This window comes from Myxine glutinosa, chromosome 3, assembly GCF_964187855.1.
Source record: "Myxine glutinosa chromosome 3, kmMyxGlut1.1, whole genome shotgun sequence".
In the NCBI taxonomy this organism is placed as follows: Eukaryota; Metazoa; Chordata; class Myxini; order Myxiniformes; family Myxinidae; genus Myxine; species Myxine glutinosa.
The window spans coordinates 17,382,369-17,399,120 of NC_136263.1; the positions used below are offsets into that span (position 1 = coordinate 17,382,369).

The 16,752-nt window shown below is 46.7% G+C and overlaps 1 protein-coding gene across 1 annotated transcript in view; it reads right to left on the reverse strand.

The window, feature by feature from the left end:
• LOC137418041 (uncharacterized) overlaps positions 1-16,752 on the reverse strand; it is a 76,702-nt gene that overhangs the window by 49,650 nt on the left and 10,300 nt on the right. The window contains exon 2 of the mRNA XM_068104020.2: positions 8,948-9,241. Within this exon, the coding sequence (XP_067960121.2) occupies positions 8,948-9,241 (294 nt within the window). The remainder of the gene's footprint in view (positions 1-8,947; positions 9,242-16,752) is intronic.

Genomic DNA, 16,752 nt, shown 5'->3' on the forward strand with positions numbered 1-16,752 from the left:
TTTAAAGGCTTAAAATATATAAAAATAATAAAATAAATATATGGTTTCTACTTCGCGGATTTTCACCTATCACGGGGGGTTCTGGAACGTAACCCCCGCGATAAACGAGGGATGACTGTATATATATATATATAAATATATATATATATATCTATATATCTATATATCTATACATCTATCTATCTATCTATATATCTATACATCTATATATCTATCTATATATCTATATATCTATCTATCTATCTATCTATCTATATCTATCTATATATATATATATATATATATATATATATATATATATACAGTGGTACCTCGGCTTACGAGTGCCCCAACGTACGAGTTTTTTGGGATACGAGCCGTCGCTCGGGCGGTTTGTTGCTTTGGGATACGAGCCGAGATCCGATGTACGAGCTCAAAAAATTTATTTTTTTGAATTTTCCGGTTGTGGCTTCCGGTTCCGGTCACGTGGTTATCTTGCCGTGAAAGCATCTCTGCTTGGATATAAAACACGCAATCGTCGAAATACATTAGCGAGGAATCTCCTTGCTCCAGCCGGTGACGTCATCGGCGGGGATCCCCGCCTCCAGAGTGGCTGGTCACGTGACCGCCAAAGCGTGTCGCGCGTGCGGGTATAATGAGCTACACCTGTGGATCACGTGACCACGGAAGCACGCCTCGCTTGAGAGGCATGGCTTTCGGTTTGCGTTTTGCTTTATAAGGCGCGATAAATGGGCTTTTGAGTGTTAGCGGTTCATGGCGTTGACGGTCAAAAACCCATTACATCAATTTTACCAGGCACTGTACAGTAAGTACAGTGGACACCAAATGCACGGTGGAAGGCTAGAAGTAGAAGATCGTCCAAGACAAGTGAGAATAAGCCATACTTTGGAGATGACGTCATTCACTGGTCCGATAACCAAAGATGTGGTATAAAAAACCAGGTGAGCTAACAATGCAGCAATGAAGGAATTCGGCCAAGGCACCGGCACACAACGACCTACCTACATCGAAAGACTCAATGCCAATGGTGACAGAAGCCAAGACGGCCGGCTTAAACACCGCCGAAAGACCACGGTGTACCAACTTACGATGCAGAACATCTTGCACTTAATATGATGACAACAGGTGCCATCCTCTGACGTACCATTACAGGTACAGGTACAGTACACGTGAGCACAGAGCAAAAGTTCACTGAAACCGAGATTAAGAAAAAAGAAAAAACACCTCGTGGTCCGTGCTCGATATTTGAGTTTCAATCTTTTCAAACACATGATGCTCTCGGTCACGGTATCTCCTGCGAGCTGCTTCTCCTTCAACCACACAAACAACAACTTCTCCATATCTTCATGGATAGAGGTCCAGTTTATTTCTTTACATTCTCTTGTATTATGTACAGTATATACGAGGTCGTGCTTGTTTATACATTATTTGTTATTTATAAAGTACATTTTTGTTATTTAAAAGCACCTAACAAAAAAAATTGGTGTTTTTTTTTTGAGGCTGGAACGGATTAATAGCATTTCAATGCATTTGAATGGGAAAATTTGCTTTGACTTACGAGCGATTTGGCTTACGAGCTCCGTCACGGAACGGATTAAACTCGTAAGCCGAGGTACCACTGTATATATATATATATATATATATATATATATATATATATATATATATTTCTGTCAGTTGATTGTTTGTTTGCCATTTGTATTACAGTGTACAAGAAGGTAGAAATAAATGAATGACGTGTTTATCTAACCATTTATTCGGGGGAAAATTATTACGGAAGTGGAAGTGGATCCCGGAAAGTGGATTGGCCGGCACGCTCCCCAGACCTTACACCTCCAGATTTCTTTCTTTGGGGGCTCATGAAAGACCTTGTTTATCGTGAAAAGCCTCGTACCATTCAGGAATTGAAGGCTCAAATCACTGCAAAGTTTGAGGAAATTGATATCGAACTCTGCAAGCGTGTGTGCTACTCTGTGCCTGCTCGGCTGCATTTGTGCATCGATCACGAGGGATCACGAGATCAGAGCGTTCGCTTAGGTGCCGCCATTAACCATGCGGTCAGGCTCGAGGAAGAAGGGGGCGGAATGCCAAGAACAAGGTGTGGCCTGTCAACCAGCCGTCAAAGGCGTGGCCGGTAAGCCTTCACCAACCAACCAAGGCTGAGGCGAGATCGCTGGCGGCCGTGGTTTTGGAGCGCACGGAGTGATCTTGGCTCGCGTTATATAAGCGCGAACGAAAAGCCCTTTCACAGGACTATTGGGCGGCGCTCATTGCAACCGAACTTGGGAGGACTTGTTGGAGGCGCGCACATTTGCAAAGGAGGACTCACTCGCTGGCGCTTTTAAGAGAACCTTGGAGAGGTTTTGGTTTGGCACGCTGGTGCAGTTATTACATACGCTGAATGACACCAGCCTCCCCCCCGCTATATGTAAGGTCCACTCGCGTCCAACTACGCGCGGAGCTGCCTGCCGGGTTTCGCCCGCTGGACCGGAGTCGACTGTAGCCTGGACCCTCTACCTGGACCTTCCACCCTACCAGCTACAATCCCCGTGTGTGTGTATGTTTGTCTGGGGTCATAAGTTAAGACTTTTTAAGACTGCCCTGTGTTCTGCTTCTTCTTCTTCTTCCTTTCTTGTACATTCTTTCCTTTCCTCTTCTTTTTGGTTTGTAAATAAATTACCTTGTTCTTTCTTGGTTTTCCCTAATCCGATCGCATCCGTCCTTTCTTTCAATCGAGTACCTGTAGCACGATCGGAACCGCTAGAATCGGGTTTAGTCTTTTGGTTAATAGCTCGGATCGCGGATTGCTAACCGCTCGGCATTATCCATCATATCCGTGGTTCGAGCGGGAGTTATTCCCTCGTTTCCGGCGGGCGTTAGTACTTAAGTAGCAGCGGACCCCTAGGCCTAGCAAACCCTACATAACGCCGCGCCGGGAAGGACGTTATAGCTTCCCAGGACTCGGGACGGCCAGCTAAAAAGACAGGGGGATTAACCCCCCCTTTGATAAGGGGAGCGCCGACCCCCGAGATCCGCAACAATTGGTAGTCAGGAGTTGGGATTTGGAACCTGAGACTAAATTTAGTAGACCAAATTTTGGACACCAATTGTGCATATTGGCCGTAACAATTGGTGTCTGGGGGCGGGATTTGGGGCCAGAACCAAATTTTCTTATCTGAAAAAAAAATTTGGTCAAAATTACGAGCGGCCGAAATTGTATTTCCATCTAAATCAAATCGTGCCATGGATAATCAAGGCGATCGGATGCCGGTGGGGAAAATAGAAGAGGAAGGGTTAGAATCAACCCAGGACCCCAGGGAAGAAGTGGGAGAGATAGAGGAGGAAATTAAAGAAGGTGCGGTAGTGGGGGTTGCAGGCGCACAAAATGGCGGCGCCTCGCACACGGTGACGAGGGCCGCGCCCGCTGCGCAAATGGGGGTGGGCGACATGGAAGCCCTCATGACAAATCGTGGCACAAACGAAAAAAATGGAGGATAGTCTGAAAAAAATGAGTGGGCAACTGGACACCCGAGGGGAGGAAATAAAAGAGTTGGGGGACAACTCCACTCGGGACATAAATAAATTGGAAATAAATAAATTAGAATGGGGAAGCAATTGGGAAGCCAAATGGGGGGATTAGACAGCAAATTTGAGGGATTAGAAAACAAATTAGGAGACCAATTGGAGGACATGGGTGGCCAAGCCCGAGAAATTAATGAGGGGTTAGCGAGGGACAAAGCCAGGTATGAGACAAAGGAATTTGAGAGGGACAGAGACCGCAGATCGGGCGAAAAGGTTGCGGGGGTACGCGAAGTAGCGCGACTTCAGAAGCACGGGGAAAGCGAACCAGAGCAAGGCGCAGGTAACTGGACGGGTATAGAAATTGCGACCCGGGGTATGGGGAAGCCGGCGACTGCCGAAGTAGAGAATTTGATTTTATTAGCGCCAGCGGCCGTCGAGGAAAAAGAAAAGGAATTATTTATAGTCGAAATTGAAATGGGAGAGACGGCGGACTTAGAACAGCACTCGTGGAAGGAAGAAATGGAATGCACTCAAAGTCTGAATTCACATCGTGATGTCGTGCTGCATAACCAAGTGGAAAGTTTGCAGGTGGTGGAGCGAAGAAGAGGAAGCGCCAAGGTGAGTCGGGCTGTATATGTCGCGAAAAGGTTTGGCGCGAGAGGATTTTTCGCGCGCTTGGGATCCCGGCGTAACCCGGGCGCTTGTGGAAGGTCCGTGGTGCGCTGGGTGAGTGGAAATAGCGCGCGTGTGCGAATGGCGTCGAAGCACGAGTGTATTACCGAGTGCGAGAGTGAATGCACATCGGAGTGTGATAGTGAGGGTGAGAGTGACACTGCGTGCGAGTTGATTGTGGAGCGTGTGCGGGAGTGCACACCAGAGCGCGTGATTGGGTGTGCGACAGGAGATTGCACACCCGTGGGTAGGTGTGCACGGAGTGGGTGTGCAATGGAGTGTACACCCGTGAGTGTTACGAGTACGTAACGGGGGAGAGTGCGCCAGGGTGTGCGCGAGGGAGGTATGTAACTGAGTGTGTGAGTGTGCCTGGGTGGTGTGCACGAGGGAATGCGGTGACGAAATGTGTGGAGTGTATGAGAGGCGTTGGAGCACCGCGTTTGGTGAGTGTAGAACGGAACGAGTGGTGTGAGCATGCGAGTGGAGCATAGACGCTGACCGGGGCAGCGGTTAGGCCGACGTATAGCCGACGCGAGCTCTCGGGGCGTGGTGCGCTTTGTGTGCTGCGGGGGCCGGCGGGGATCGTTGCCGCGTCGCTCCTGCACGGAGCGCCGTGCACGATTCGGGCCGGGCGCCCTGTATGGTCGCTGGTCGGTGCCGCGCCATAGCGGCGATCGGCGTGATTCCGGGGGAGAAAGGCCAGGTCGGACCTTCGCCCCCTGGCGGGCGCGGTGTTCTGACCGGGTGAGGTTGGGTCATCAGGCCGGAGACCGAAAGGGTCCACGCCGAGATGGACCCTGGAATCTCGGTCCAACAAAACCTCCTCCCCAGAATCGTAAATGCCGGACGGACCCAACCAACAGTAGACCAAACCACCCAAATTCATTGCTCGGCTTTGCGAAGCCGAGCTTTGATGATGTAATGACGCACCGAGAGGCTCAAGTTTAATGGACATTTGGTAGTAGTAATGGTGATAGTGATGTAGAGGGATGGTAGCTCTACCATCCCTCACATCCCTATGTTTGGGCAAAGGAGCTATAGTTTATGGGGTGGCGGTGAAAACTAGCCCGGGAGGGTTAGGATAATGTTAGGATCTAGAAAGATGACCATAGGTGACCGAGATTTAAGTAGTGACTTTTGTACAGGTAGTGGGGACGTAGAGTAGAGTAGTTGGATGATAACGACGGGGGATGTGCGTAGTATAAGGGATGACGGGGAGCACCAGTATTAGAAGGGAGTAGATAGCTTAAATGATGCGGTCTGTGTGAGCATGAGGTTTCGCATGAAATGAGGAATTGGTATGAGTCTTGCTGGTGAGCTTGTTGAAATGAGGCAATGCTCGAGAGAGATGTGTGTGTGTGTGTTGAGTGACTAACCTGCATGATGTGCAGGTGAAGTACAGGTGTGTGAAATGAATGTTGTGGAGTAGATGGAGTATGGATTGAGTGGAGTGGAGTGTATGGTGCAAAGGAGTGGATGGGGGAAGGATGGACCCCTTCACGAGTACCCGGGGAGGGTAGTTTAAAAGTAGGTAGAGGGAGTAGGTAAATTGTGGTTGGAGATTGACATCTGTGGTGCGGGTAGTAGGAAGCAGTGTTTTGTTTGGGGCGTGTGGCCTGTTAGTATGAATGGTTAAATGGGCACTCCGCCACTGGTAGTCTGTCAGCCAGGTGAGGCCGCAGGTAGGCTCTGGGAGCCAAGTAGAGTTCAGTGGGGCCTGAGGATCCCAAGGAAAGGACCCGGGTAGCCCGATGCCAGAGGGGCCATTAGTGGGGTAAGGGAGCCAGAGGGCCTTCCCCAGGTTAGGTTAGTGAGGAGCTAGGTAAGCTCGGGTGGCAACTGCAGTGGCGGAGGTGTGCAGGTGAGCGGACCTGCTGGTGAGCCACACGACCCAGCCCTGAAATTGTGCGAGGGCACAGGGAGAAAAAACGGGGGAGTGAGACCCCAAATTGGTGAGCACCACAGTATGTGCAATGGGAATTGTTTTTTAGAACCGCATCGTGTAAAGATGGCCAATGAATTGGCAGGGTAAGACAGGGTAGTGCAAAGGCAGGGTAGTGTAAAGGCAGGGTATTGGCAGGGTAGTGTAAAGTGTTAATGTCATTTAGAAGATAGAGAGGAGAAAATCTCTTCGCACCATCCGCATCCACTCACTAAGGTGATAGAACTCCACACCAATTTTGTGCAAATGTTTGGAAATGAAAGACGCATCTTGACGTGGGTGAGACATTGTGGGTATTCCATCTCTTCCTCCTTAGGAGGGATTGATGACAAATTTGGTATTAGGGGATGGGAAAGACAAGACGTAGAGACGGAATTGGTAAAGTTGTAAATTGTGTAAATACAGGGTAGGGGCAAGGGTAGAGTAGGTGACATGGGGGTGACGTACACTAGGGACGAGCTTTCGCGGCTCGCTCTCCTGCGCCCTTCATGTCACATTACCTTGTTCTGATGTGTACCCTTGCACCCTTGCCCCGCTGATCTGCTTGTCCTTCCTTCCCCACTCATGGACCATTGTTCTTTTGTGCCCGGGGGGAGTGTGCAGGTGACCGCAGTTGTGCGCCCACACCTTTGCTGCCTCCTGCCTGCACTGATGCACCATATGGACCACACGTTCTGTGGCCTGGCATCTCTGCTGGGACCGACCATGGTTGCCAGCGGTATCCGGTTGCGGACCACTGTATTTTAAAGTGGCATCTATGCCCAGCAGTGGACCACCTGAGTTGGCCCTGCTGGCCATATAAATAATAAAAAGCGGACGCGGTGTGTGCCCTTTTATTAAATAAATAACATCAAGCAAGAAGATCAAGGCAAGATACATCGGCCCAGCAGAGCAGAGAAGCAAGAAGACATCATTGGTTAATTTAAAAATGTTTGTTTTTGTGCATTTTGATGATGGTGCTTTTTGGTGCTTTTGGTGCATTTTTTTATTATTGGTGCACTTTATGGGTACATATGGTATGGTGTATCGGTGCAGTGCATGGCAATGGCATTTCCTCTTATCAAAACCATCTTGTCTTTTCCCACAAAAGACAGGTCCTGGGTTGTAGTGTAAATAATTAGTAGTGTATTGTAAATAATGCTCCCCACCGGCTAAATGTTTAGTTTGAAGACCATTCCGTAATTCGGTTAATTGTGGGCGTGAGTCAGTTAGATAGGATGCAACGCAGCAGGTGGGACATATTTAGTGTTAAAACTGTCACACTCAGGGTGAGGTTAAAAGTAGAGGGTAACCACACCTAAGTGTCACACTAATTTAAAAGATAGTTCCTTTGTTTCGGCTCGGGCCGAGCCTGGAAAAAGGGAGGGTGCAGTGTTGCGGTTTTAGAACCCACACTTTTGTAAATAAATAACTCTTGTAAATATGACATTAAAGGTTAAAGGTAGCACCCTTAATTAGGCCACAGCAACACGTAGGTCACCATAGGAATTCCAGTTATTTCATTATTATGTGTTTAGTTAAGGCTTTGTTTCCAATAGTTGAATCTGCGTTGCGTCAATCAAATAAGGAGTAGGCCCTTCTGTTCATTTTGCGACCTCCCTCTCCAAGCAACGCCATTACGCGCCCCTACAGTCGGTGCCTTAGCGTTCGCTCAGGCGCCGCCATTAACCTTGCGGTCAGGCTGGAGGAAGAATGGGGCAGAACGCCAAGAACAGGTTGTGGCCTGTCAACCAGCCGTCAAAGGCGTGGCCGGTAAACCTTCACCAGCCAACCAAGGCTGAGGCGAGATCGCTGGCGGGTGTGGTTTTCGAGCGCGCGGAGTGATCTTGGCTCGTGTTATATAAGCGTGAACGAAAAGCCCTTTCACAGGACTATTCGGCGGCGCTCATTGCAAACGAACTTGGGAGGACTTGTTGGAGGCGCGCACATTTGCAAAGGAGGACTCACTTGCTGGCGCTTTTAAGAGAACCTTGGAGAGGGTGCGTTTGGCATGTTGGTGCAGTTATTACGTACGCTGAAGGACACCAGCCTCCCCCCGCTATATGTAAGGGCCGCTCGCGTCCAACTACGTGCGGAGCTGCCTGCCGGGTTTCGCCCGCTGGACCGGAGTCGACTGGAGCCTGGACCCTCTACCTGGACCTTCCACCCTACCAGCTACAATCCCTGTGAGTGTGTATGTTTGTCTGGGACCATAAGTTAAGACTGTTTTTAAGACTGCCCTGTGTCCTGCTTCTTCTTCTTCTTCCTGTACATCCTTTTGTTTCCTCTTTCCTCCTGTATATTTGTAATAAATTACCTTGTTCTTTCTTGGTTTTCCCTAATCCGATCGCATTCGTCCTTTCTCTCAATTGAGTACCTGTGGCACGATTAGGAACCGCTATAATCGGGATTAGCCTTATTGTTAACGGCTCGGATCGCGGATTGCCATCCGCTCAGCGTATTCCATCACATCCGTGGTTCGAGCGGGAGTTATTTCCCTGCTTTACAGTCGGGTTAGTAAGTAGGTATTTGGGACTACCTTGACCAATGACCCTAGCTAATACCGACCGAGCAGGGAAATATTGCTGGCCGTCCCAGGACTGCCAGCTAAAAAGACAAGGCGATTAACCCCCCCTTGATAAGGGAAGAGCCGACCCCCGAGATCCGTAACAATATATATATATATATATATATATATATATATATATATATATATATATATATATATATATATAAAATAATAAAAAGAAGAGTAATAATAATAACAATAATAAAAAAAAGAAGAAGAAAGACAACAACAACAACAAGCAATTTTCAATTGAGAAAACTCACTTTCCAAGAAAGCCCAAGGTCAACCCTTTCTTCTTTTTCTTCTCCACATCATCTTCACAGTCACGGTCACTGCCCATCGTAGCAGAGCTGGGCACCACAGCTGAACGGGAGTCACTCATGTTCTTCTTTCCCTTCACTTTGTTCTTTATTTTTCCAAAGGTTGAGTGTGGCTTCTCATGATGGGAGAGATCAAACATGCTTGCAGTAATGTTGTTACGTAGGAATTGTATGCTCACTTCAATCTCCCCACGTTCTTTCGTTTTTTCCCCTGGTTTGGACTGCAATGTGTACCACCTGCAAGAGAGACACGACCACATGGTTAACAGGAGATCAGAGTAGTGACCCAAGTCTCTTTGGAGATGACGGGTCTTTCAGAAACACCTGAACATCACAGGCCACATCTTCCCAACCCGATTCCATTCAAAAAAAATAATTAAATAACCAAACTAATCCAATAGGATTTTCTATTTAATTTCCTTGGATCTAGCCGGCATGCACAAACGAGATGAGGGGGTCATGGGCATGAACTTGTGGCAAAGTATGAAGATATAACTTGTATGTTCAATTCTTGCATCAGTCTATGGACATTTTTCCATTCCTACTACTGAAACTGCCAAACGTGAACACAAAAATCCACTGACATTTTAAAGTTCTAAACATATTGTTGTGGTTTTGGAATAAAGGATAATTCCCCCTCATAGGTAGACGCACCACAACATGAAGCCTCGCGATAGTTCAGTTATTTCTTAGTGAATGTAAGCGTAGTCCTTTCCTGTGTTTAGTTTTACGTTGAGCCGGCCCGTGAGTAGGGCGGTTCTTTTGGCGATAGCATGCCACGTGGCAGGCCTGAACAAGTCTAGCGAGGCCGAAGGGAGACGCTGCAGAAGGGAGTGGCCGGTAAGCACGAGCCACCAATCAGGGCTCGAGGGGAGTGGCTAACCACGACGATGAGAGGTGGAGTTTTGGAACATTCGAATAGGGCCGGGGTGGAGCCATATAACCCTGCTACGAGCCCCCCCCCCCAACCTCAGACGAGTTCTCAGTCAGAGTCGTGTGCACGTCAGAGCCTGAGAGTATCGTGAGTTCAAGTGCTGAGTTACAGTTCCCTGTGAGACGAGTTCAAGTTCCCTGTGAGAGTGAGTGGAGTTGAGTTGAGCTTGAGCACGCACGAGAACGAGTGCATTGAATTGCGGTGATCGAGTTGTACACTATCTTTCCCCCGAGCCCCGTGCCCTGCGCTGTATTAATCGCACGCTCGAGACGACCCATGCCGGGCCACAGACGCGCGATCTCCTCCTGCCTGCCTTCGCCTGCATACGTGCCGTGAACATCAGAGAGCCACGCCGGGCGAGCTGCCCCGGAGCGACCGACGGCAAAGCGTGCTTTGCACGCGAACTTCTTCTCTTCTTCTCCCCGTGTGCGTGAGTGGGCCCTGTGTCTGGGTCTAAGTTAAGATCGATTAAGCTTCTGCTCTGTGTCCCCTTTCCTTCACCTGATCATTGTAAATAATAATAAATCGTGTTATTCCTTTGATTTGACCGTTCTCGTCCCTTTCATCAATTGGCTTCGCATGGTACGAATAGAACCGCTCGAATCGGGTTCCATAAAAGTAACAGCACGAGTCACGTGATACGCATACCGCTCGGGCGTACTCGATTAAGCGTGGCTTGTGCGAGGTTCGGTCCCCACTTTCGTGGCAGCGTGGGTTAAAGGTACGTGCGAAGTTGTCCCGATACCCTTTTTCACACTTGCTCTGGAAGTGGCGATTCGGCCTCGAGGACCCAAAGACCCAGGGGGAAAAAGGGGTTTAACCCCCCCTTTGTAACGGGAACGGGCTTCGGGAGATCCACAACAATATATACATACATACATACATACACACAGTGCCTACAGAGAGTCTAACCCGCCTTTAAAATTTTACCATTTCTTACCTTATAGCCTCGAAATAAATTACATTAAATCCGATTTTTTTTTCCCCACCTTCATTTACACATAACCCACAACTTCCAAATGAAAAACAAATTCTACAAATTTCAGAAAGATAATTAAAAATACAAAACTAGGTTATCTTGGTTGGATAAGTGTCTACCCCCCTGAGTTAATACTTGGTGGAAGCACCCTTGACAGCAATTACAGCTGGGAGTCTGTTGGGATAGGTCTCCACCAACTTTGCACACCTTGATTGGGCAATATTTGCTTATTGGTATGTAAAAAAACTGTTCAAGCTCAGTCAGGTTGCGTGAGGACCGTTGATGGACAGCAATATTCAAGCCATGCCACAGATTTTCGATTGGATTTAGGTCGGAGCTCTGAATGGGCCACTCAAGGACATTTCTCTTTTTGTTCCTCAGCCGCTCCAGTCCAGCTTTGGCTGTGTCCTTCAGGTCATTGTCCTGCTGAAAGGTGAACTTCCGTCCCAATTTCAGCTTTCTTTCAGAGGGCAGCAGGTTTTCCTCTCGGATTTTTCTGTGTTTTGCTCCATCCATTTTCCCTTCTATCCTGATAAGTTCCCCAGTCCCTGCTGATGAGAAGCATCCCCATAACATGATGCTGCCACCACCATGCTTTACAGTAGGGTTCGTGTTCTTTGGGTGATGTGCTGTGTTGGGTTTGCACCAAATGTAACGTTTTGCATTTAGGCCAAAAAATTCCATCTTGTTTCGTCACACACAAAATTTTGGCCACATGGCTTCAGAATCTCTGAAGTATTTTTTTGCATATCTCAAATGGGACTCAAGGTGGGCTTTTTGAGTAATGGCTTCCTTCTTGCCACTCTACCGTACAGGCCAGACTTGGAGTGTTTGGGATATTGTTGTCACATGCACGTGACCAGTCTTTGCCATGAAGGCCTTCAGCGCTTTCAATGTTTCCATTGGCCTCTTTGATCAGTCTCCTCCTTTCTTGGTCATCTAGTTTGGAGGGACGGCCTGATCTCGGCAAGGTCTTCGTGGTACCATACACCTTCCACTTCTTAATGATTCCTTGACTGTGCTCCAAGGGATAGTCAAGGCCTTTGAAATATTTTATACCCATCCCCTGATCTGTGCCTTTCCACAACTTTATCCCGGAGATCTTTTGAAAGCTCCTTGGTGCTCATGGTCGATTCTTTCCTGTGAAATGCACAACCGAGCAGAGGAAATCTACATGAACAGCTGATTTTATTCTGAAATAATCAGAATCACTACAACTTAACACAGGTGGAGGTCAATTAACTAGGTGTGTGATTTTGAAGGTGATTGGTTACAACTGAGCTAATTTACTATTTCTATTATAAGTGGGGTGGACACAAGTCCAACTAAGATATTCTAGTTTTATATTTTTAATTAATTTTCTAAAATTTCTAGAATTTGTTTTTCACTTGGAAGTTGTGGGTTACGAAGTAAATGAAGGTGTAAAAGTCTGATTTAATGCATTTTAACTCCAGGCTATAAAGCAACAAAAGGTGAAATTTAGAAAGGGGGTGCAGACTTCATATCGACACTGTATACTGTATAGGTATATGGTAAAATATCAGGGCAGGAGGGATTATACATTTTAAAGAAAGAAAGGCGCTTCCAACGAGAAAGTAAAACTCGATCTACTCCGCAGATTTGAGCAAATAATCAAGAGCAGACCCAGTCTCGGGCAGACCAAAGCCTGAGACTGGGTCTGCTATAGCTTAGCTTATTTGCTCAAATTTGCGGAGTATATCTAATTTTACTTTCTGGTTGGAAATGCCTTTCTTAAAAAAAATATATATATATATAATTATATATATGCCATGTAACCTGAACACTTTGTTTGGCATGATAAATGGCCAGAAACATTTGGATAAGAAGTGCCTGACGGTGCATAGTTTTAACGGTAAACAAGAGGAAATTAGTAAGTGGAAAGAATGCTTCTCCATTATATACAACGGACACATGATAACCAAGCAGCTGCACATTTTTCCGTCATTCTGTCAGCATTCTGGTCAAATGGCTCACGTGGATCTTTTGTACCTTGGATATTTACCATGGCCAGATATGCTTTGGCAGGCAAGATTTGTCCAATGCAAGCAAATGCTGACAACTGGACAATTCACGGAAAGATTATGGGGGGGAAACCCCCCCCACATCCCCCCACCCCCCATCAAATGTACGCAAATGAAAATCCAAGCGCAAGATGCACAAACTTCAAGGTAAGCAAAGCTACAAATTTGGGAACAAGGCTGCACAAAATCATTCTGATGCATCATGGCACAAAACACACATTACTCTGAATTTACCACCAATAATATTTAAAACTAGGGGTTATACCTGTCAAGGACAAGTGATGGCATAAAAGGGCATTTGATAGAATTAGAGGAGGGGAAGGCAACTCGAACGGCACTCGGTAGAGCGCATACCTCTGCCAGGCTGTACAGTTTACGTTTTATATCCACTATTAGGCCGGATCTGGATTCGGACCTGAACCAAAATCTAATCTGCTTGTTCTTGTCACATACCCAACCTTTTTTTTTTTGTCTACAAGGTCGAGGCTCATGTAAGAGCTAACACGTTGAACATGAAAACATGCACAGACACATAAAACAAGCAATGAAGGGAGCGGGAGAGAAGATGGGGAGATAGGAGGAAGCACACAAGTACAACATTTGAGAACAGGGACATCGGGAGATTTGTGGGAGGTAGAAGGCTTGGGGTGAGGAGGCGTGGGAGAGGTTAAAAAAAAACAAAGAAAACACATGGACACTGCGAGGACTTCCAGGAAAGAATGTCGGTATTTCAGAAAAGTGGATCTGGGGTGAATTAACAAGGGTAGAAAAGATCAAGGTTTTGAATGGGGGTGAACAGCTGTTTTAAAGACCTGGAGGGATGAGTGGGATTGAAGAGAAATGAAAGTGAAGGTGAGCAGAGAGTCTTGATTTTGGCAGTTTCACCAGAAGAGGGTTGCAGGCAGATCTTGTGCGACCTGCAGGAGTACTTGGGGGACAGAGCACAGACAGGGATGGGGGGGCTAGGCCAGAGAGGAGTCAGTAGAAGACAAAGACCACCAACCTGCCTGCGGTGAGTGAGTGAAAGGCCCTCACAATCGGCTTCATCGTGGGTGATTCCAATGATTCTGAAAGCTTTAGTTTCAACAGCGTGAAGCCGATCGAGGTGCAAGGCAGGAGCACCAGCCTAGAGGGGAGAGCAGTATTCCATTGAGCTGCGGATGAAAGCCTTGTACTGTATGTGGTGAGGAGCTGAGGTGTGCCAAGGAAGGACTTCGCACGACAGAGTGCCGAGTCAGCGACTGGCTTTGGAGGCCAGCTTGGAAATGTGCTTTTCCCAGGAAAGATCATGGCAGATTGTGAGACCCAAGAGATTGAGTGACAGAACTTATTTGGAGAGGATTGTTGAGAAAGTAGATGGGAGGGTTGTCCAGACGGTCTTTTCAAAGAGACAGTGAGAGTGTGGGATTTGTCAGGATTGAAAGACATGTTCCACTTGTTTGACCAGTCTGTGATTTTGACCAGGTCTGCAGAGAGCGAGGAGGCTGCGGACTGCCGATCTGAGGGATGAGGTATGGAGTGGCAGAGAGTGGAGTCATCAGCAAAGAGATAGAGAGGATTTTCCAGAGAGTCTGAGTGATCACTGATGAAGACCAGAAAAAGCACAGGGCCCAGAACACTGCCTTGGGGAACTCCAGCCTGAAGAGGAAGGGGAGATGAGTGAAAACCATTCAGGGCCACACGTTGACTACGGCTAGAGAGGAAGTCCGCAAGCCAAGTGTGGAGATTTCCATGGATACCATAGGTGGAGAGTTTTGTGAGCAGAGCGGGGTGCCAGACCGTACCGAAGGCACGTGATATGTCAAGGGAGACGGCTCTAATTTCCTGTTTGACATTGAGAACCTCCATCCATTGTTGAGACAGCAGAAGCAGCATGTCCAGAGTAGAGTGACCTCGTCTGAATCCAAATTGATCAGATATCAAGCCAAGTCCACCAGGTTTGTCCGAATCCGTCCACAGCTGTTTGAAATGTCATACGATATATCGTTGTTTGGACCCAGATCTCTCAATAGTGAAGAATCACTTAAATTATTCACTTTTGAGAGATTTTGAGATACCCTGCTCACAAACAAACTAACACAGGGGTGAAAAGATAACCTAAGTCCATCTTCAATGATGGGGGTAACAATGATTGATGGAGACCATTTCATGACGTTGATCCCAAAGCACTGTCCAGCAGAAGGGTGTGATGTCTCCGGCATGGCAAAAGCTTTGAGAAAACTACTTTTTACTGGATTCACCGTACTATTAATTTGCAAATGGTCACTAACTGACACCACAACTCGAACCCATTTCCTCGTCTGATCTCCTTCCCCTCTAACCTGATATTGATTGATTTTCTCTGCTGCCCAACCCACATCACCTCAGTCTTTTCCATACTCATCTTCAGCCCATGCTTCTCAAATGCCTTCTTCCACTTCCCCAGTACTTCCTGCATTTCCCACTAACTATTCACCACAACAGCCAGATCATCCACATCCACCACCACCCCCCCCCCCTAGAATACCACTCATGTTTACCTTCCTGCTTACCAGCATCACCATAATAAAAATGAGTGGGCTAAGAGTGCCTCAAACCGATGTTCACACTGAACTCCTCCGACATCCCCAGGGACCAACCAAAACTCATCCCTTCATTCCATTGTACATTAGGATCGTTCTTCAAAATGAAAGTTAGAAAAGTCATGCGGTCAATCTTCGATCTTGGTCAATTCGGTCAATCTACCAACACTTAAAATATTTTTGTATGTATTAAATTTTTTTAAGCCATTTGGACTCAATTTAGGGCTTGCACGCGGAGTTTGTAATTTCACATATTTGGCTCGCATAAATGTTTGGAGTCGATTATTTATTCTCCACTGCTATACTCGTGATTTTTTGACCATTACAGTTGACCTATGACTTTATTATGTACTGCACATTTTGAAGTTGGTTTTAAGTTAATTAAATACAGTACAGCTGTACTCTGGTGCATGCAGTTGCTCTCATTGAAGAGTACAATCGTCTCCTGAGAAGGGATGAACAGCAAACCCAGTATCTGCTTCAAGTTGTGACAGAACATCGGAAGATGTGTCCTGATTGCAGATTATCAGGCAACAATGAGTGATTGTGCAACACCTAAAACTTTATGTATTCCCCCCAAAAAATAAAAAATTCACATGCATAAGTTTTACCTCAATACCAAAAAAAATTAAAGGTTAGGTGTAAAACAATTCAATTTTTTTTTTTTGCCTCATGTCGCTAAGAACCACCCTAATACACAAACAACAACAACAACAAGGCATTTCAAGGCCATTTTCCCTGCTAGAGCAGGGATTAGCCTTGCCGGCCCCATGACAATCTTCTCCATTTTCTAACACTCTAACACACACACACACACACACACACACACACACATCCACACACACACACACACACACACACACACACACACACACACACACACACACACACACACACACACACACACACACACACACACACACACACACACACACACACACACACACACACACACACACACACACACACACACACACACACACACACACACACGTACGTTATCCCATCGAAACGTTCCCCAGAAAAAAAAGTAAATGTTAATTCAACCCAAATGAATCCAAACCAACAGGAAAATTATCGGTTTTTTTTGGTTTTTTTCAAACAGACCACTCACTGCCTTGATCACTCCTGAATTATTTTTTTTTCTTTCCTGTTAAGAAATCTATAAACTTCCCTTGTTGAGCTCTTTAAACCAACGAAAGAGAAAAAGGCTTCCTTTGTTTACATTTGGT